We start from the raw sequence: 24,128 nt of genomic DNA, 5'->3' as shown, positions 1-24,128 counted from the left end.
AGCTCACTAAGCTTTGGCTTACAGTTTTACTTTATGGTTTCAGGTACATCTGAGGATAGAGGAAATACGAAGGCGTGATTGTGCACATCATTCTATGCGTTGTTTATAATCTTTCTAATATCATGTAAATGGATCTTTGGTGTTTTTGTTAAAATGGTCTTAAAATAATAGTTATTTTTAATATTGCTTTCATTGCCGCTTAAAATATTTTATAAAAATGATCGTTTTTAGCTTTTCAAAACCCATCACATCATACTCTCCACCGTCGACCACCATATACTATAGCTTCGGTGTTCTTCATTTATGCAAAATCATAAAATAGATGCTAATTCACAAAGCAATACTATATGGAAAATACAAAATGCATTCATTTACTTCAATGTTTATTCTAGATTTAGGTAAACCGCAAAATCATATGCAAAATCAAAAGCAAATCGAAACCCCATAAATTAGTTATGACATGAACATCATCTTCATCTTTGTTTAGGTTTCATTAATTCCTGAAACACTAAAACTATCAAGTTATAGGTTCATTAATCTTAAAGCACCAAATCAAATAAGTTTAAGAATCACAAATGAAAAAACAAAATAAAATCCAAAAAGTGGTTGAGTTTTTGGAAAGAACAAATCTACAATTACCACTTACAAAAATTTGGATCAAATCCGTGCATGGGGTGTGTGCGATGACAGCAAATGGTGGCAATGCGATTACAAGAGGTGACAACTGTGAGATTAATAAAACAAGTTAACAGAGTTAGCTTGACGAGCCATTAATGGAAAATTTGAAAACAGGTGGATGCGACCAATCAACTTTTTAAAACTTGGACCGAAACTATAAATTTGACCAAAGTATATAGACCATTTTCGTAATTTATTCTATTTATTATATTGAAAACATGACATGTGAGGAAACCTAGAAAACGGGCATTTGAGGGCATGCGGAGGAGAGGTGATAAAACAAATAGTTAGATGTGAATTGTACATTTTTTTTTTCTAATTTCCATAACAAAGTATATATTCTACAAAATATGTATTTGTATCTATTTTAGGTAGCGAAAGATTCAGGGTGGATCTTCAGTGTTGGCAACTACTTCCATGAACATAAAAAATCTTACCAAGACCCATATCTTTTCTCCTTTTTAATTACTGATTTGCCTACTATCCTCAAAATATTATTTAGATCGGCCAAAACGCATTCTATTATGGATGAGGCTTCTCTCTGTTTTCATAAAACCCAAAAGTTATACCATTTTTTCCTACTAAAAATGTGGGAACTAAATGCCTAATCACATTTACCTCTTCCTTTCCATAAAACAAAACAAACATATCTCTTCATATTTATAGATATCAATTTTATAAGTTTAATTCTCACAACCTATATAAGAGCTTATTTAATTTTTTTTTATGGTTTTAATTTTTGTTATCTATCTTATAAAATTAATGTAAAATGTTTAATATCCAATCAAAAAATGGTCTACATTAACTTCAGATTTGGGTCCACAAGTAAAAAAAATTTACCCCGAATTTTCTAACTCCATCCTTGATTTTAGGATAAAAATGTTGCATCCTAAAGTAACATGTTTAATGTTTAATAGGTTGAAACGTGATTGTCCATTGTATAACTCGAATTTGTTGCATAAATTGATATAAAAGTAAAACTTTTACATAAATCGGTAAAAAAATCCATAAAATTTATTGTACAAATACATATTTATATTTAATCTTTGTCATATACTAACATACAACATAATCATATATTTTATATTAAAAATTACTTTGTTACATAAGTTACAAGAAGTAATATTATTACATGGAACACTAAAATAATTGGAGTGATGAAGTATCGAAGTGGTCCAAACTCCAAACAGAAAGTCTTAGAACCTCTCTCTCGTCCCTTCTTCTGTTTTCTCCATCCCTCAGTTGTGTGAAATTACCAAATTAGACATACAAAAGAGAGAAAGAGAAGTGGGTCTCTATCACTCTTACAAAAATCACCAACGGATTTCTTCCATTTTTATATCTTCTCCGATCTCGTGACTCCATTCTCTCTCTATGTCTCTGTGTGTGTGTGTTATTGCAATCGTGGATGCCCATAAATGTGATCTAGATTAGATATTTTGATGTTCTTTTGGGTAAACCCAACTCAGAATCTTTTGAATTTTTGTGTTTTGTTCGTTCATCTGTCACAATGCACACCTACAATTTGTATAAATTGTGTTTACTTTCCCGATTTCGCTAAATTCTGAGCACTAGAAAGGTTCTTACACCCATGACACAATTCTGCAAACGAATTCAATGTTGATTTGGTGACATTTTGTGGGTTTTAGGAAAAGGGTTTCTCGTATCTTTCTTATTGTAGAATATTATATAAATCTTTCGTTGGATTTTTCCTCATATTCTACAGGAACCCAATATTTGTTTATTCAGAAAAACAAGCACTTTTTAGGGTTTAGGGTTCATTGTCTTTTTTTTTTTTTTAACTCTAAAATATCTTTCATCATTTCCACTCGTTTGATCTCAATTCTCCTTTTACTTCTTGTGACTGAATGTCTGAATCGAGTTTCTAGTTTTTGAATCCAAAAATGTCTCAGAATAAAATCTGGGGTTGTTTGTTTTTTGTCAAATGAAGAACGAAATACATGAATTTGGTAATTAATTGAAGTTGAAAAACAGAAAAATCAAAATGTCATCGTGTTTAAGTAGAGGTACAGGAAGGGCATATGGATTTGATCTTGAAAATATCGTTAAATCCTCATCTGCTACTTCTACTAGAACTTCACATTCATCTTCTCCATCTTCAAATCTCTCAGAATCAAGCAACTCTCCAATGGCTGTCTGCACTCGAAAGCCCAGAACCCCACGAAAAAGACCCAATCAAACTTACAATGAAGCAGCTGCCCTTCTCTCCACAGCTTGTCCCACCATTTTCTCGATCAACAAGAACAACAATAATCAATCGACGTTACCAAACCAACGTTCTTATTTCTTCAATGAACCACCGGAGTTGATTTTGCCCTTTCCGGTGACTGAAAGGCCGATTAAGGTGAAACCCAGTTCTTCGATTGAGCTGAAAGACCGGACTCCAATCGACTCCAATTCTAATTCAATGGAACTGAGTGAAGGATATCAGGAAAATTTCGACACTGATTCGATGCTTGATGAGGAAATTGAAGCGGGGATTGATAGTATTATGGGGAAATCGAATTCAATTGTGGGAGGTGATGAAATTTCAAATGTGAAATCTTGTTTCAGTTTGAATTTCGATTTTAATTACAATACTTGTTATGGGTACCCCATGGGGCTTGGATTTGGGGGGAATTTAGAGTTCAATTTCGGATTGGGATTGAGAAATGGGGTGAGGGCGTTGAGGAATGTAGATGAACGGAACTGGTGGAGTTTTCCGGCGGTTAACGTGATGTGTATATCGCCACCGGATTCAGTGAAATTGAAGAAAGCTCCGACTGACAAAAAGAAGAAAGTGGAGGAATCGATGAAGATGGAATTGGAATTGGGGAATCCGATTCCGCGAGAGAGGAATTTAAGTCTTGAAAATTGGCCTCGGTTATTATTGAAGTTGAATTATGAAAAAGTTTTGAATGCTTGGTCGGATAAAGGGTCGCCGTTGCCGGAGGAAATGTCGGGGCCGGAGTCGCCGGGAAGTGATATTCATGTAAGTGATTTCTTGCTTATTCTCCCGCCAGGAATTCAGTGTAAAGCTCTCAACAGGTTTTTTAATTAAAGTCTGTTTATATAATTTGGATTAACCTTATTTTATATATATATATATATATATATATATATATATATATATATATATATATATATATATATATATATATATATATATATATATATATATATATATATATATATATATATATATTTCCAGGATTATTTGATTTTGATAATTGGAGAAAATTAAAAAAGTATTTTAATGATCTTATAAATTTAAGTTTAACCACTAAAATGTTATTTTTATTGGTTAAACCATTGAAATATATATTATTTACTTATTTTTCCAAAAAAACAATTACTATAAAATAAATGATATCAATATCAATAATGAATAAATGATAAAATGACTAGGAATGCTATTTTTAAAATCTAAATTTTCAAAATTTGAATTTCCAAGAGGCTGAATCATTGAGATATTAACTTTTAATATTTTGTTTTATTTAAGCATCTAAATTGCTATGCAGAATGATAAAAATAATTATTTTCTCTGTATGCATTATTTTTTATAGAATTTAATGTTTATGTTTTATGAAATAACCGAATTGTCTTCTCGTGTATGTGTGTGTATATATATATATATATATATATATATATATATATATATATATATATATATATAACCCATACAAAATTCAAATTAAACATAAATCACAATTAAACACAAATCCAAATAAATATAAATATATTTAATCTACAAAATCATACTAAAAGAGTAAACGCCAAATAAACTCCACCAAAATCATATAAAAATCCAAATTAAACATAAATATTTTCAAATTCAGGAAATCATACTAAAATCCAAATCGATATAATGATATATATGTATGTTGTCTTTTTCTCTTATTAAGAACCGGATAACTACAAAAATATGTATTTTCTTTTATAAATGGCCAAAAATTTAAATAACTTTTTCTCGTTATCAAATAAATTAAAACTAGTAACTTCCTTAATATACTTCGTTTTCATGTATCTACAGGCAAGATTGGCTCAAATAGATTTATTTTCAGATAATGGTGGGTTAAGAGAAGCTAGTGTAACCCGTTACAAAGAAAAGCGACGTACACGCCTCTTCTCCACGAAAATCAGATATCAAGTTCGAAAACTCAATGCTGATCAACGACCTAGATCCAAGGTATAGTTTCTCACCTTTTTATCTAAATCTAATTAATTGCAAGAAAATATAATCCAACTCCAAGTTATATGAATTTAGAATTTATAGTTATGACTCTTGAATTCTGATAAATAGATGATTAAACATGCATGAAATAAAAGAAAAAATCATGTGTCACCACAATGACATGGACTTGGACTTAGTTATTGTCTCTAATAGTAGCATTATTGAATTTAATGTTTACATTTTGTCACAATTGATATGTTCATTTTGTAGGGGCGATTTGTTAGAAGGCCAAATTCTCCAACTTGTGAGAAACCATGACTACATGAGCAACTACACTTTTCTTTTTGCTATGGACCCCCTTCACTTTTTCTTTTGCGATTCCAACCCATATATTTACATATTTATGAAAAAAAATTAGTTGATGAATGAATAGGAAGGGAAGATAGATAGAGAGAGTCCAAAACAATTTTGTTATCTAAGCTCAGTGTATTTTTGTTATATTCTTGTATAATTCTGATATATAGTCAAACTAAATGGATCATATATGATTCGTGTGCTTATAGTTCATGACTAATTATATCGACCATGTTTTTTAATGACATTTGTTTAAATGGATTGGTTTCATTTGATGCAAACAAGTGAATTCAAAATGATTTTGTTTTTCCAAATAAAGATCTATGCAGTCAAAACTAAATTAATGTTCTATATGAACCATAATACGGTTGAGTAGGTTTTTACAATTCATTTTCAAGTTCTAGAATGAATATATATGTATAATATTAACAAGCTTAATTTATTAATTTCAAATTCATAATCCATTTAATAATCTTCCATCTAGGTCAGCTCCAATAAAATAAAAAAAATTATTGGCCTACAAAAAATCATAATTGTACAAAATATTGTTAAGTTTTTTTAACGTTGATATACATATCCATTAAATCTTATTTTTAAACTATTTATTTTGTCGATAACAAGACTTAAGCCCTTAATATTACAGGAAAAAAATTAACCTATTGATACTTCTAGACCTAAGACTATTTGTCAAAGTTTAATATACAAAAAAACATCATCAATGTAAAAAAGTAATTGGCCTAAAAACAACATTGATGCGAACAAGCTTAATTTATAAATTTAAATCCATAACTATTTAATAATCTTTTGGTCAACTCGAATAAAATAATAAAAATAATTATCTTAAAAGACTTCATAAATTAATATTATATGTATAAATATAATTTACAATCTTATATAATTTTGTATTATTAACCCTTTATATTTGGTTGAGACATTAACTAATAATCTACTAAATGCTTAAATATATATTTTAAAAAATATATAAATAAATATTCACGAATTGCTATTTTTCAGATTATTTTGTTCGTATTTTGACAACCAAAATTAATATAAAATTTAAAATAATATTTTGGTTTTGTTTAAAATGAATACAAAAATCCAAATAAAATAATCATATAGTCCTAATATATACAATATCAAATTAGAAACCTACGTTTTATCTAATTAACAAACAAAACTATGGATGTGTGGCAAAACTAACTGAAAGTTCGAAGCTGCTTATCTAAAACATGGATATTATAAAAGGGTGATTCAGTCAATTTGCAAATTATAAAAGAGCTTTTTGTTAAACACTACTTGAAGTAACTTTTGAATTTGGAGTTTTTTGTTTTAGCTAAAGCTAGAAGCTCCTACCGTCGAACGAATATTTTATTATTATTTTTTTTTAGTTTTTCCTTAAAAGCTAAAAGTTAGAAGTTTTCAAAAGTTGTGTGTCAAACACGTCCTATATATACACAAGACAATCCAGATGGGTGTTATATATTCAACCACTAAAAAAAATCATCAATGAAAAGGTTTCATTTTGGGTTTATCAAATTCTCTCGGCTTGTAGCCTTCACCAAGAGGAGAAGAGAAGAATAGAGAGACAATCACCCATTTGATTCATGTGTTGTATCTTTTGGTTTTTTGTATTTGATTATAGCATATGTTTGTGGCAAATTTACAACATTAAATATCTATTATGGTAAATAATTTTTTGATTTTTAGGGGATTTTATTAATTGATGGTGGTATATGGTACTATATTTTTCTAGTTATTCTCTTTGTTTTGGAGTTACAAGTAGTGGTGAATGGTGGGTGGTGGTGGTGAGGTTATGTGGTGGTGTTGGTATTGGTGATGGTGGTAAGGGGATGCGGTGGTTGGTGGTAGTACTTTTTTGTGGTTTAAAAAAAAAACTAAAGTAACTAAGAAAATAAGAAAAATATAAATAAAAGGGAAATTTCATCATTTAACAAAATTGAACAGGGCTTCTCAAATGATAACTGTCCCAGGGACTACCAATGCAATAATTGTAAAACATAGGGCCAATCATGATCTATTTTCCAAAGTTGGACCAATAGTACGAATTTGAGCAAACCATGGGGACCAAATCTATAACTTAAGACTTTCAAAATAAGAGTAAATTACAGTTTTGGTTCGTGTGGTTTGGTTAGATTCTCACATTTGGTCCAACCTTTGCAATATTAATATAAGACTAAACTGCACAAATGGTCCCCGTGGTTTGTTCAAAATTGTCATTTTGGTCCAAAAAGTTTTGGACTAGCACCACATGTCTAAAGTTTTCATTTTGTTGCTAGTTTGGTCCAATTTGCTTTGAACTTTTACATAATGACCATTTTGCCCTTAGTTATTTATTTATTTAAATATTTTTCTGTTTAAAAGAAAAATTAAAAAAAAAATTGTATTTACTATTTTACTTTTATAATTTTTTTTATAAAGGAATAAAAATAAATAAATAAAATATACAATCTCTCTCTCTCTCTCTCTCTCTCTCTCTCTCTCTCTCTCTCGTAAACAATAAAGACACACATTTGTTTTCCTCCCTGACCTCCAAAAACTTTGAACCCCATCTAAATTACAACCGGAAGCTGCCAGCACCACCTTCCGCCACCACCACCATCGGATGCCACCGACCAAGGTCAGTGATTTCATGTCCCTACCCGATCAAAACCCACAGATCCACCGACATCCCCTCCTATCAGCAACCCTAAATAAGATTTGTGGAAATGGACCCCTACGCTTCCATTTTTTCCGGCAATACCATAACCACCACCGATTATCACCTCCCGTCTATTTCCTCCCTACGCCTCCAGTGATTGTTTCTTCCCCACGACCGATGGTTGTTGAACCTCCGCGAGGATCATCATCATCCGACCTTGAAATCCACCAATTCTCTTTGAATATGAAATCCATCCTCACCACCCACCTACCCCACTCTCTTTCATACGAACATACGAACATACCCATCTTCTTCCTTCTTCCTGTAGAAAATCAAACATATGAACATACACACTCTCTCAAAATTAAACCCTCTGCAAATCTATGATCTTTGATATAACATATAGAGGAAGAAGAAGAAACTAGGGTTCTTGAACCCATTGAAAATCCCCATAAAAAAGACCCAAAACACCATTCCCTTATTAAAAATCCCCATACCTTCTTCTTTGATTATGATTTCAACTTTCCTCCCTGTTTTGAAACGACTACAATACGCAGTTACAGTAAAATCACTACTCACTCGATAAATCATTCAGGTATGCGTGAAGATCTTTATGTTAAAGGATTTGGGCCAGTTGCTCATTTTTTTCAATCTGAATCGATCACATGTGCTGATTGGTGTAAAAAAGTCGTGAAGAACAATTGATTTTGGGTGTAAGCCATTGAACTGGGTATTCTGATGTAAGCTTTAACTGAAATTTTTGCAGATGACGAAAATGGAAGAAGATGCATCGGCGTTTATATGAGAATGAAAGAAGATGGGGTTGTAAATTTTAGGGGGGAAGAGAGAGAGAGAGAGAGAGAGAGAGAGAGATTGTATATTTTATTTATTTATTTTTATTCCTTTATAAATAAAATTTTAAAAGTAAAATAGTAAATACAATTTTTTTTATTTTTCTTTTAAACAGAAAAATATTTAAATAAATAAAAAACTAAAGGCAAAATGGTCATTATGAAAAAGTTCAAAGCAAATTGGACCAAACTAGCAACAAAATGAAAACTTTGGACCTGTGGTGCTAGTCCAAACCTTTTTGGACCAAAGTGGCAATTTTGAGCAAACCACAAGGACCATTTGTGCAGTTTAGTCATAATATAAACCATTCTTGTGGTCCTAGTCCGGATAAAAAGACAATTTCACCATTTTCAATTTCTTTGTTCTTTTTTCTTTTACCCATTTACAATATTTAATAATAGAAAATTAATAAAGACCCCAATCATCCCACCAATATCCCACCCACTTATCTCTTAAATCTACAAATCCACGTTGTCATTGATAGGTTTTATACAAACAATCATATGTGTGCATGCAACCCTAATTGGATCTATGTTTACACTATAAGACATACAACTTTATGAACACAAAATAAACCCTAGCATGCTCCTACAATTTTCGAAAATCATATAGAAGAGTAGAAGACATACCTTTGTTGTTATATTGCAATAACAACTAGTTTCCTTGATCTCTTAGACTCTTGAAAGCAAGCACCACAAATGTAGTGCCTCTAATGGCTCACAAACACCAAGAAGCAAGAAGGCAATTATGAGAGATGAGGGAGGATACTAATTTCGGCCCTAGGGTTTCCCTTGGAAGCATGTGGCCGAAAATTGAAGCCTTGGGGTCTTATTTATAGTGCAGGCTGCTAGGGTTTCAGTCTAAACCCTAATGGATACCTTAGCCACCAAGTAGCCCAAGGAACCTTCTGGAATAGGGCCCTTGGACGAAAATATGATGATCCCTCATCATAATTTCGTTCCCCCTTAGTCCATTAGATTTCCCAGCCCAAAACTCAACTATCACACATTTGACAGTTTATACCCCTTTATTTAATTAATCTCTTTTACTCACCAAATTAATTCCTAATTGATTTATGACTAATACTAATTAAATAAATATGATTTCTCCTTTAATATATTATTCTTATAATATATTAATAAACCATAATATCCTCTCTCTTTCATATCAAATTACCCTGTCAAGTTGCTTTGGTGAAGGCAACCCAAAAGGACCATGCACACTCGGGTCAAGTACATACCAAATATAGTTACGGACTTAGACACTAATCTAACAGTCTCCCACTTGTATAAGTCTAGTAACTATATCTCACATATGACTTCAGAATCCGATTAGCAATCGTAGCTTTCAATAGCCGCTGTCAACTCTGATCAATAATCTGTCCTTCAGATAAGGGATCGTATAATCCTCTGTTCTAGATATCATGCTGACAATACTTATTGTCCAGCATTTTGTTTCTCGATCTCTGATTTGTTCGACATAGAATTCAGTTGAACACATCAACTTCATCTTGACCGGGCCCGGCACATAAGTCAAACCAAATCATCGAGTGGCCAAGATATCGCTTTTATTCTCTTAGAATAAAAGGAACAGAAAACTTCGACTTATATGCTTTTATTATCTACTAGCTAAGTTACACACAATAATACGTTTTATAACATCAAGTTACTGATGTGTTTTCGTATTATCAATATATAATCAACTAGCAAACAATAACCATATCTCTAGGTCTTAAGATTATATGATATTATCATCTTGCGATCACTTGTGATAACTTTCATGAAGTGATATTAGCAAGTGCGGGTTTATTCCAATGCTCAAAACATATTTCATAAGCACTCATAAACTTTGTAGCAAACCTTTGCAATGTCCAAAGCCTTTTAGACAATCTACAAACAAATTTATGACAATCTTCTTTCATATCTACTTCTAACATATGAGCGATTGTGGACTGTTTGAATAATCTTATTATTCAGAAAGTCAAAACATGCAAAATCGTAACAATAGATAAATAATCAACATAAGATAGTAACTTTCTTATAAATAATACACCTTTATTTAATCATCAAATGTTGAATACAAAATTATCCATTACAAGTTTCCTACCTATCTAATCTAAACTAATATCGTCCTTTAGCCCAACGCTCCTAGCGTGCTGCAAATGCTTGACCCTACTCAGTCCCTTCGTAAGGGGATCTGCTGGGTTATCTTCCGACGATACCCTCTTCACAACGAGGAGTCCCTCTTCTACCCGATGTCTAATAAAATGGTATTTTCTGTCGACATGTCGAGATCTGCCATGATCTCTTGGTTCCTTAGTTAAGGCAACCGCTCCTTCATTATCATAGAAAATTTTCATGGGCTCCTTTATGGATGGCACAACTCCAAGGTCTCCAATGAAGTTCTTCAACCATATAGCCTCCTTTGACGCCTCGCTTGCCGCAATGTACTCTGATTCGCACGTTGAATCAGCTACGGTCTCTTGCTTGGAACTTTTCCAAGTCACTGCTCCTCCGTTCAGGGTAAAGACCCAGCCCGACTGTGATCGGTAATTATCCCGATCCGACTGGAAGCTAGCGTCACTGTACCCTCGCACCCTTAAGTCATCACTCCCACCAAAGACTAGAAACCATTCCTTGGTCCTTCGTAGGTACTTAAGAATATTCTTGACAGCAATCCAATGTGCTCTACCAGGGTTCCCTTGATATCTGCTGACCATGCTCAAGGAGAAGGCCACATCAGGGCGAGTACAAGTCATAGCGTACATAATCGAGCCAACTGCGGAAGCGTAAGGTACTCGGCTCATATCAGCTATCTCTGCCTCTGTACTCGGGCTCTGAGTCTTACTCAGTTTGGTATTGCATTGGATTGGCAACTCCCCTTTCTTGGAATTTTCCATACTAAAATGTTTTAGTACCTTTTCCAAGTATGTATCCTGACTGAGTCCTATCAGTCTCTTACTACTGTCTCTCACTATCCTTATTCCCAGAATATATGCAGCCTCTCTGAGGTCCTTCATAGCGAAACACTTCCCAAGCCAGGACTTGACCTCCTTCAAGGTTGGGATGTCGTTTCCTATGAGCAGTATGTCATCGACATACAATACGAGGAAGCTCACTATACTCCCACTGGCCTTGACACACACACATGACTCATCTTCGTTTCGCAGAAAGCCAAACTCTTTGACCTTCTTGTCAAAACAAAGATTCCATCTGTGAGATGCTTGCTTCAATCCATAAATGGATTTCTCAAGCTTGCACACTCTATTTGGATACTTCGCATCAACAAAACCCTCTGGCTGATTCATGTAAACATCCTCAGCCAACTTCCCATTTAGGAAAGCGGTTTTTACGTCCATCTGCCAGATTTCATAATCATGAAACGCAACTATTGTGAGCATTACCCTAATAGACTTTATTTTAGCAACTGGCGAGAAGGTCTCATCATAGTCAACTCCAGGAGTTTGAGTAAAGCCTTTCGCGACCAATCGCGCTTTATAAGTGTGCACTTTCCCATCCATGTCTGTCTTCTTCTTGAAGATCCACTTGCACCCGACTGTCTTACGACCTGGTACATTATCAACCAAATTCCAAACTTGGTTGTCATACATGGACTGAATCTCGCTATCCATTGCCTATTTCCATTTAGCAGACTCTGGGCCTGCCATGGCTTCCTTATAGCTATTAGGTTCGTCCAGATTTACTAGTGTACTATCACTAATAAACGTATCCCTGTCAGTAGTAATATGGAAACCATAAAACTGGGGTGGAACACTAACTCTATTGGAACGTCTAAGAGGTAAGGACTGGTCAATTGGTTCAATAGGAGTTTCCTCCTCAGGTTGAGCGCCAGTGTTAGAGGTTCCTTCATCTCCTGACTCTTGAAGCTCTTCAAGGTCAATCTGACTCCCACTGTCTCCTTGACTTATGAGTTCTCTCTCTCTGAAAACTCCTCTCCTAGCAACAAAGACAACATTGTCACTTGGTCTATAGAAGAGATAGCCAAAAGACTTCTGTGGATAGCCGATGAAATAACACTTCTCACTACGAGGTTCTAGCTTGTCGTGAGTCTCTCGTCTTACGAAAGCTTCGCAACCCCAAACCTTGATATGTGCTAACGAGGGAGCTTTCCTTGTCCACATCTCGTGAGGTGTTTTGGCAACCTTCTTGGTGGGAACTAAGTTAAGGATATGGGCGGCAGTCTCTAAGGCATACCCCCAGAATGAGATTGGTAACGAAGCACGACTCATCATAGAACGAACCATGTCCAACAATGTTCGATTACGTCTCTCAGCCACACCATTCAACTATGGCGTTCTAGGAGGCGTCAATTGCGAAACTATTCCACATTCCTTTAGATAGTCGTGAAACTCAAGACTTAGGTATTCTCCTCCTCGATCAGATCGAAGCATCTTTATTTTCCTGCCCAGCTGATTCTCCACTTCATTCTTAAACTCTTTGAACTTTTCAAAGGTTTCTGACTTTTGCTTGATCAAGTAGATATATCCATATCTGCTATAATCGTATGTAAAAGTCACGTAGAAGCGACAAGCGTCCCTTGTGGTGGATCTAAAGGGTCCACATACATCTGTATGCATGAGATCCAATACACCCTCACCCCTTTCACATGTGCCAGTAAAGGGTGACTTGGTCATCTTCCCAAGTAAACAAGATTCACACACGTCATCGTCCCTAAGGTCGAATGACTCCAAGACTCCATCCTTTTGGAGTTGGGCTATGCGCTTCTTGTTAACATGGCCAAGGCGACAATGCCACAAGCATGCTTTGTCCAAACTTGTGGACGAATCGATATTCAAAACATCATTTCCTAAATTATCAATAATTAACACAGATTCATAAATCCCATTACAAGGTAATGCATTGAAATAAAAGACACCATTCAAATAAGCATTAATAGAACCATTACTATTATCAAACGAATATCTGAAACCTTGTCTAAACAATCCATGAAAAGAAATGATGTTTCTTGCCATATCTGGCGAATAGCAACAATTATTTAAATCTAGCCCTAACCCATTACTCAACACTAAGGAATAAACTCCGATCTTGGTTACTGGTGAAGACTTCTTGTTTCCCATGATCAAGTTTATCCTTCCATGCTCCACTTCCCTACTTTTTCTTAGCCCCTGCAAATCAGAACAAATGTGGTAACCACATCCAGTATCAAGGACCCATGAAGTAGCAAGTGATGAGTTATTAGATTTAATTAAATACATACCTGCAAAGGTGGGCTTTATCTTCCCATCTTTAATATCCTGCAAATATTTGGGGCAGCTTCGTTTCCAGTGGCCCTTCTGGTGGCAATAGAAGCACTCTGCTTCCTTGGGGTCAGAAGAGGGCTTAACAGAACCTGCTTTGGTCCCACTATAAGAGGAACCATCTTGAGTCTTACCCTTATGGTGGCTCTTAGAAGGAGCCTTCCTCTTCTTACCCTTTCCTTGGCCAATTTCCAACACAGGAGCAGCTACAGTAGAGGATGATGCAATAGATTTTTCCTTGAGGTTGCTCTCAGCTATCCTCAGGAGCCCTTGAAGTTTACTCAGGGTGACCTCTTCCTTGTTCATATGGTAGGTCATTCTGAACTGGTTGTATCAGGAAGGCAAGGAGTGGAGGATGATGTCGATAGCCAAATCCTCATCAAACTTAACATTAAGTTTGAGAAGACGATCAACATACCTTTGCATTCTTTGCAAATGGGCAGTTAGGGATTCTCCACTCCCCATCTTAGCGGTGATCATGTTGGTAATGATCTCATAGCGCTCTTGCCTCGCGCTCTGGTGGTACCTGTCCAGCAAATCTTGATGCATCTCATATGGATACATGTCCTCATAGGACTTTTGGAGTTCGAGGTTCATGGTGGCCAACATGATGCAATGAACTTTCGTTGCATCACGCTCGTGGGCCTCAAAGGCGGCCATCTCTTCAGGAGTAGCTTCTTCTGGGTTGATCTTTTCTAGCTTCTCGTCGAGGACATATTCTTTGTCCTCGTAGCGAGTTATCATGCGAATGTATCTCATCCACTCGTTGAAGTTCAAGCCATCAAATGTCACCTTTTGACACAGGTTTATCAACGAGAATGACCTAGAAGTGTTGTTGTTTGCGTTTGCGTTAGACATCTGAAATAGAAAGGAACAAAGTTTGATTAGAAATGAATCCCCAATTAAACACCCAAATGAGAAATTAGGGCTAGGATCCAACAACATTATTTACAACTTAGAAAAGGGATGCCGTAATCTAAAAGAAAATAATTTGAAGGTAAGTGAATGACGATTCACTAATTCTCACCATGAAAAACGAAAAGAAATTAAGTTTTAAATGTATTTGAAAATTCCTAGATTTCTTTTGAGATTCATTGAACATTTCAATGGCATGTTTAAATCTCGATATGCACTTCAAATTTGCGACTGGGATGCCGAGGATCACAAACAAGTTTGTGAATAACCATGCGAATCAACATGGTGCACTCAATGTCTTCATCACCTAATCAATGTGCTGGTTAGCCACGCACGTTCCATTGATCTATGATAAAACATCGAGCCACCCTTTGTCACCAATGTCAATCCCAAATTAGTGTGCCGGTTAGCCACGCACGCTCCACTAACGTTTGACAGGGGTACAAAGTGTAATTCCATGGAATAGCATCAATTTCACATTTTACCTTAAAGTAACTAAGATTGGGAATTTATAAAACAATGTAGTTACTTTAATATTTCCATTATACTTATAATGAGGAATTAAGTGCCATATCCTATCCGTTCGGCTAACGACCCTCCACCAGTCAAGCAAGCGGTGGATGTGAGTGTATATCCATTAAGCGCCATTTTATAGGCAGCAACCTTATACCCACCTTATAGACTGGCTTCGTGAATGAGGCCTACTAGCGATAAGACTAACTTATTCTTATACATATATAATAATTAATCTTATAATATCATAATTGTATAAGGGTGTATTTTAAACATTTCAAAATACTAGTGTTTTAATTATATTTAAAATTTTCGAAAATTAAAAACTATTTAATTTTAAAATTTTTAAACACCAAAACTTTGATTTAATAATTATCCTAAATTAAACAATTAATTTAAACTATTAAATCTTGAAGGATCATCTTTAAATTAAACAATTAATTTATCCTAATCCTTTTTATCCCCTAGATTTCGAAATTTATGGAAAGGATATTCAAAATCTTCAATTATCTAGTTTAAACAATTAAATTGATAATAACAAAGATGGCAATATCCAAATCCCTAAAATTTTGGGATCTTGTCTTGGGGACATGGGATTTTCGAAAACCCTAGGGTTTCTTAACCCTAATTTCGAAATTATGGAGGCTAAGTAAAAGGGTTTAATAACCCTATAAAAAATCGCCAACTAGGGTTTTTGAAACCCTAATTGCGAAAATTGCCAAGCCTTAGGGTTTTCTTGCCATAAACCCTAATTTGTCAAGTTCATATTATGTATCAAATCCAATTGAAAACAAAACCAAAAGCTCTGATACCATTGATAGGTTTTATACAAACAATCCTATGTGTGCATGCAACCCTAATTGGATCTATGTTTTCACTATAAGACATACAACTTTATGAAAACAAAATAAACCCTAGCATGCTCCTACAATTTTCGAAAATCATATAGAAGAGTAGAAGACATACCTTTGTTGTTATATTGCAATAACAACTAGTTTCCTTGATCTCTTAGACTCTTGAAAGCAAGCACCACAAATGTAGTGCCTCTAATGGCTCACAAACACCAAGAAGCAAGAAGGCAATTATGAGAGAGGAGGGAGGATACTAATTTCGGCCCTAGGGTTTCCCTTGGAAGCAAGTGGCCGAAAATTGAAGCCTTGGGGTCTTATTTATAGTGCAGGCTGCTAGGGTTTCAGTCTAAACCCTAATGGATACCTTAGCCACCAAGTAGCCCAAGGAACCTTCTGGAATAGGGCCCTTGGATGAAAATATGATGATCCCTCATCATAATTTCGTTCCCCCTTAGTCCATTAGGTTTCCCAGCCCAAAACTCAACTATCACACATTTGACAGTTTATACCCCTTTATTTAATTAATCTCTTTTAGTCACCAAATTAATTCCTAATTGATTTATGACTAATACTAATTAAATAAATATGATTTCTCCTTTAATATATTATTCTTATAATATATTAATAAACCATAATATCCTCTCTCTCATATCAAATTACCCTGTCAAGTTGCTTTGGTGAAGGCAACCCAAAAGGACCATGCACACTCGGGTCAAGTACATACCAAATATAGTTACGGACTTAGACACTAATCCAACAGTCATCCCCATTCCCTCATTCACCTTTCAATTGAAAATCCTAGCTACACCCAACGCCTCCCTTCACCATTTTCGTCTCCCGCAAGAGAACACCATCACCCACTCCTCTGACACAAGTTACTCCCCTTCCCCCCCCCCTCTCTATCTCATCTTCATTCGATCTCATTCATTCTTTTTCTGACACCATTGTCGGCTACATCTTCACCTTCTATACCAGCTACATTTCCACTTTGTTATTCTCCTTCTATGTAATGAAAACAACAAATCTATCACCATCTCCACTTATGATTGCATTCTCTAGTTACCCTCATTAGAGAAGGAAAAGGAACCACCACTGCGGAGGTTTCATTGCATGTAAATTTATTGGGGAAGACTTTTTCATCGTTAATGGTTGGGGAAAATGACCTAAAAGCCCAATGAAGTTTTCAAATTGTTCAAAAAACCCCAATATTGTTTTGGTTGTTCAAGAAAACCCAAGGAAGTAAACATTCTTCTAAAAAAGCCAAACTAACTTAGGCTTTTCATTAAGGGTAACTGGCATCTGTGGGTTAAAACTCTTTGTTTACAGGCTAATGGAAGTGAACCACAAGAAAAGATGACATGGCTAATTATCGTTTATTACTTGGAAATAAAAATCCCACCATCACAAAGACTTACCTTTCAGTGAAATCGGAACATATGCGATCTAAGGTTCTTACTGGGTGAAATCGTTGTGGCTGTGGCTTAAGGAAGGAAGTGAATGCCAAATTAAAATCGTTTTTACAGAAGGTGAAATCGTTTTCTACATATGGTGAAGGTGAAATTGTTTTTACAGAAGGTGAAAGAGAGCTCAAAGAGTGTGCAACAACCATGTCAAGAGATGGTGACTCCCTTAACATTGATGTCTACTACAAAGGTGTTTTTTCTTCCTAGTCAATTCATCGAATTTCTTTCTAAAAAGCATAGCATCCTCAGCTGTCTTCAAATTGTAAAAATTCAAATCATTTTCCAGTATTAAAATCTTCACTTCCATTGAGCTTGCTTCTGGTTCTTCTTCATTTCTCATATTCTTGTTTTTTGGTTCATCAGCATCAACCCATTTCCAGAAATTACAACTTTCGTATTTTGATCCTTCATGTTCTGAAAAAATTAACTCACATAACCAAGAAATTATTATGAAATGGATATAAACAGCTTTCAGATAGACTTACCAAAGAACAGGGACAAGTCATAAGCTTTTTTCCAGGATTAGCTTTGGTGGTTGATGTCCAAATTCGAGCACTGTACCCACAATCACAATGCTTCCCATCATCGAGTGGCTTCTTTGATTTTGAAATGTTGGTGCTTGACTTGGAGATCACAGATTTAGAGGAAGAAGAAGAAGTCATGGGAGAAGAAGGACAAAGCCGTTAAGGAGGAGATGTGTGCCCTAATTTGTTTTAGTAAAGATGGGTTATATCGATGAACATATCCTACATGTCATGTTTTAAGCCAACAAAGCAATCCACATGTCAAAAAAATTGCCAAGTCATCTATTCAATTATTCCTCTAGTTGCCCTCAGGTTACCACACAGTTAGATAAGAACAAAAAGTCAAGTTAGATGCTATTTTTTGAAGGAAATCTTACTTTGTTGGGTTTTCTTGAACAACCAAAACAATATTGGGGTTTTTTAAACGATTTGAAAATTTCATTGGGCTTTTAGGTCATTTTCCCTTAATGGTTGGGTTCAAGTAGGTGGCAGGAAACTTGTTCCATTACCATCATTTTAATGTATCAATTGCCAATGAACACTAAGATGTGGAATTGTTTAAGATAGAGCCTCTTCTTTAAAAGAGATTTATTGAAATTGGAAAAATTAGTGTCGAGAAGGAAGGAGTTGGGGAACTATTTCTAATGATGGTGACAAAAACAGGAAAGTAAGTGTTAAAATATGAGAGAAGTTAAGGCCTTATAGTGGTTGGGATACAATAGATAGTTTGATGATGGATATTGATCGTAAGGTGATAGATGATCAGGGGAAGCATGAAGAATGTAGTGGTGATGAACAGAGGAACAATAGGTGGTATGTTGGATTAAAGTTAGGGATAGATTTTCCTACACCCAAGGAGATATGTAGGTGGCTTAACGAGTTTGTATCCATATGAATTATGATATCACAACAAAGTCAACAATCACCAACACCATCTTACATATTTACATTGTTGAAAGTAGGAACATTTACATGGTTGAAATTGTGAAATCCCACCAAAGTCAACCATTCCAATGAATTACAGAAGCCATGTTTTATACAGATAGTGGTGGTGGTGTTGTACAGACAAGAGAGACAATGACATTATTTTTACTGGTAGTTGTGTCTGTGAACTCGTTGTAGGTTCGATTAAGGGTGTAGAGAGAGACGTTAGGGTTGGGAGTGAGATGAGAAAGAAGGAGAGGTATGTAGTTTACTAGTTGCTGATGGCTGGTTTAGGGCGATCGAAGTGTTGGTGGTCACAGATGAGGTGGTGGCTGAGATGGGGTAGGATGGGGGTTGTTTTTAAATTTAGTACTATTAAAGATTATATACGAAAAAGAGAAAAAAGGAAAAAAAATTATATATAAAATGGCAAAAAAAATATTTTTATATAGACAAAGGGACTGACATTGTAATTTGTTAAAACCACACACATGAAATCTATCAAATTTTCAACTTAGGCACCAAAACTACGAATTTAAGCAAACCACAAAGACCAAATTCTGTAATTTAGTCCCTAAATAATAAGTTCAAAAATCAATTTTTTTAATTAATCTACTTGAATTTATTAAATAAAACTCTTTTATTTAATTCTCTTTGATTTGAAAATAATAAATAAAACTATTTTATTTAAATATCTATTTGGTTGACAAGTAATAAAATATTTATATAAATATTTATATAACCAATAGGACAACAATTTTCTTTATTTCTTGCACACTATTTCCATAAAAAGTCATTACAACTATTCACAAACTTTCGAACTTTCATACGTGAAGGTTTTCATGGAAACTATTCATTGGAATTTGTAAAATTCGCTACCTTCTCATTTGGAGATTGATTTGTTTTAAACTCACTAGGCTTTAAATTTATTACCCTAACCAATTTTACCAGCTAAAACACAATAGACAATGTACCTAGTCGCGTAATAGTATAATAGAGTAAGTAAGGGATCGAACACAGGGAACAAAATTTTTAACTAAAAACTAAATGCTAATAATTAAACTAAAAAGAAAGAACTTTAAATTGGGGGGGGGGGGTTATCTGATTTTAAAAGTTCATAAAAACTTAAATTAAACACTTAACAAAAGCAAACAACTAAAAAACGATTTTTAATTAAGAATGAAAGATACTTCTGTTTCGCTTTGAAACCCCCATTTTCCTATGGTTAATTTCAATAAGTTCAGCGTTGGCAACAAGTTCATCAGTGATTTCTTCACCACTCTCTTCACCCTAATATGAGTCATCTGAGTCGCTAATGTGCTTCATTGCTTCCTTTCGAGAAACCAAGGCTATAGATTTTTCCTTGCTTGATTCCTTCATGATGTCTTTACGAAGAGCTTTGTTCTCTTTGTAATTTCATAGATTTCTAAACAAGGACTTCAGATTCATGGAATTGATCTTTTCACTGTTTTTAAGGACATCAGCGTGATGTTTCTTGCTTTTCCCAAGAGAGTCCAAGAACTTAAGAACCAACTGAGAAGAATGCTTGACAATTCTCAACCTCCACATCTCATTAACCAAGCAGTTAAATCTGTTAAACGTTTGGGTTAGTGATTCGCCGTGTTGAGCGAAGAAGTGCTCGTATCTCCGATTAAGGTTGTTGATGGTAGTGGATTGAACTTCCATAGTGCCTTCATAAGCCACTTTCAGCATATCGATCATCTCTTGAGCCGACTCATAATTCTGTACAAGATGATACATGTGATAGGAATGATAGTTTCCTATCATTTATCTAGCTTTCACATCAAGACTAATCAGTTTCTTGTCATCGTTGTAATAGCTAGTCTCTGGTTTTTGCTTCAACGGACCGACGGGAGTATTTTTAACCATAGGTTGATACATTGAAACATTAGGACCTTTTTCAACAATTTTAACCATCTCAAAGTGCATGGTTTCAAGAACAATCTGTTGGGTTATGACCATTCTAACACTCATATGGTGTACATGCAACCCTAAATACCTTGGATCTATGTTTTCTCTATTATACATGCAAATATCAATTTTCCAAGGTATTGTTCTAACTAGCATAATATAAAGTACATGTAATATAAAATCTAGTAGAATTACATACCTCTTTGTTGTCGCTTGATTCCATGGAGCTCAAGAGCCTAGTGCCCCAAGTGTGACACCTCAAATGGTTCACACAACATCAAAACAACTTGGAATAACCATGAGAAGAGATACTTCACTCTAGAAATCGGCTTGCCCTCTTATGTATGCACTAGTGCCAATTTCACCAACCAATGGGGTCTTTATATAGTGTACACATTAGGGTTACACCATGTAACCCATGATTTTACCCATTCCTTATGCTCCATGGGTTTTAACCTCCATGGAGTATCCATGGGTCACCACATGGGTTAAACCCAACATAAAGAATCATGGATCATAAGCCCACATATATAAGAATGAATGATTTACACAATCAATCCCCATATATTTAATTAGTCTCTTTTGATCACTAAATTAATTCCAAATTAATTCTTGATCAATACTAATTAAATAATATGATTTCATATTAATATATTAGAACTTATAATATATTAATATGTCACAAATATTCTCTTCTCACAAAAGGTCTATCCAAATGTCCTGATGCCATGCAACCCAAATGGACCATGCCGGGTCGGGTCAAGTATATACCAATTATAGTTATGGGCTTAGACACTAATCCAACAGTCTCCCACTTGGATAAGTCTAATAACTATTATTGCAAGTATGACTCCAACCTGACCAGCAATCGTAGCTCTTAAAAGCTGTTGTCGAACTCTGAACAAATCACTGACGCGTCCATTAGATAAGTGATCATATATTCCTCCATTCTAGATATCATATGGACTGGGGCATGGATTATAATTATTCTCTCTATCCATTTGTTGTTTCCCGATTTTCGATTTATGACGACCGACTAATTGAACAAATCAAATCAGTCCAGGCTTGGCCAAGCACTTAGGGTGTCATCACTAAATCATCGAGGGGACCACAAATATTGCTTTTATCCCTTTAAGGGTAAAAGGAATGGATAAACTTTGACTCATATGCTTGTACTGACTACTGGTTGAATCATACACAAAGGCACGTTTTATAACATCGAGTTACCAATGCGTTTTCGTGCAATCAATGTATAAACAACTCATAGTCAACAACTCATATCTCTAGGTTTGAAGAATATAAGATATTATCGTCTCATTATTCACTCGTGATAAAATCTATGAAGTGATTCAAATGAGCATGGGTTGAATCCAATACTCAGAAATTATGAGCACTCATGAATGTTGTAGCAACTTTTGCTATGTCCAACACCTTAGACATCTACAAGCCAACTTCATGACAGTCTTGCCTTAATACCTACTTCCAACGTATTATCGACTGTGGATGGTTTGAATAACTTAGTTATTCGGGAAGCCAAAACATGCAAAGTGAAACACAAGAATAATACTAATCCTATATGGCTCCAACACTTTGAGTGTAAATAAAACACCTTTTATCTAAGCACCATATTGATTACTCATTATTCATTGTATAATGTTTCAATTTATCAACTTAATACTTGAATAAAAAAAACAATAGTCATGCCATGCTCCAAGCATGCACACTATGTTTTTCTAAACAATATCTATGCCATACTCCAAGTATGCACACTATGTTTGTCTTATGATCCTTACTTTGTGAAACAGATCAATTGACAATATTTCAATGATGCTCATTTCACAATCCCAATCCTTATTGTAAATGTAAGAATACCAAACTCTTGCCATTTACTATAATCTATTAGATTCTAAACTTATATGCAATGATCCCCTTGCAATGAATATGCACACAAGTCACAAAGACTTGGCAACAGACATTACAAAGTATTCCAATGGAGAGCAATTCCATGGAAACGAAGTCTCACATTCAAAGTACATTCTTTTGAACACCCTTCTTGCATTAAGTTCTCTAATCTTACATAGATTCAAAGAATAACTTCCACCTATAGAGACAATTCCATATTCCCATTTTGACTATCACTTCTGAACAAGAGTTGCCTCCTTTCAGAATATGTCAATATGGTCCTATCTCTATACTTCCGATTGTCCATGAGCAACCAATCTTTGGCAAACCTCAGATTGTCCTCGACAATTGCTTAATCATTTTAGTCAAATCCAGTTCTATTCCTTTTTCCCTCTTACCACCCTAGGCATTTGGGAAATTTAGAATGGATAAATATTATAGCACATGTAATCGATCCTATACTCAAAGCATATGGGACCCGATTCATGCTATAAAATTTTTTATTTGCCATGTTCTCAAAATTTGAACTATGAAGAGGGATGCCGTAATCATAATTGAAATTTGAGAATGCAACATATATAGATTTTACTTATGTTGAACCATTCCAACATAACATTCATATATATCCTTGACTAAAGTTGATTAAAATCTCAATCTAAGCTTTTAGAATTGGAATGAAGTATAAAATTTTTTATTTGCCATGTTCTTAAAACTCTAACTATGAAGAGGGATGCCGTAATCATAATCGAAATTTGAGAATGCAACATATATAGAATTTCCTTATGTTGAACCATTCCAACATAACATTCATATATATCCTTGACTAAAGTTGGTTAAAATCTCAATCTAAGCTTTTAGATATGGAATGAAGTATAAATCATCTCCCTTAATTATAGCAAAACAACTTTTCAAAGCGAATTGAACCTTTTGTTTTCTATAATTAACATTGCTAACTTGCAACACTAACCATAATAATCATGCTCCCACTACACAATTATTATTATCTTACTAGCACAACACTTATGCTCCCAACAGCTTTGACATGTACTCAGAAATCAACTGGACTTCTAGAAATCAATACTTTATTGACTTTCTTGCCAAAGTTCAGA

At 34.6% G+C, this 24,128-nt stretch overlaps 1 protein-coding gene across 1 annotated transcript; it reads left to right on the top strand.

Moving 5' to 3' along the window:
- Positions 1–1,926: 1,926 nt before the first annotated feature.
- Positions 1,927–5,395, top strand: LOC145116680 (protein CHLOROPLAST IMPORT APPARATUS 2-like). Its single transcript, XM_079053015.1, has 3 exons — positions 1,927–3,670; positions 4,712–4,867; positions 5,123–5,395. The coding sequence occupies exons 1-3, from the start codon at positions 2,684–2,686 to the stop codon at positions 5,168–5,170; spliced, it is 1,191 nt and encodes a 396-aa protein (XP_078909141.1). The 5' UTR covers positions 1,927–2,683; the 3' UTR covers positions 5,171–5,395.
- The last annotated feature ends 18,733 nt before the right edge of the window (positions 5,396–24,128 follow it).

Source organism: Lactuca virosa, chromosome 5 (assembly GCF_052849685.1).
Source record: "Lactuca virosa cultivar CGN04683 chromosome 5, Lactuca_virosa_CGN04683_v6, whole genome shotgun sequence".
NCBI classification, from domain to species: Eukaryota; Viridiplantae; Streptophyta; class Magnoliopsida; order Asterales; family Asteraceae; genus Lactuca; species Lactuca virosa.
This window is presented reverse-complemented; position numbering and strand designations above follow the sequence as displayed.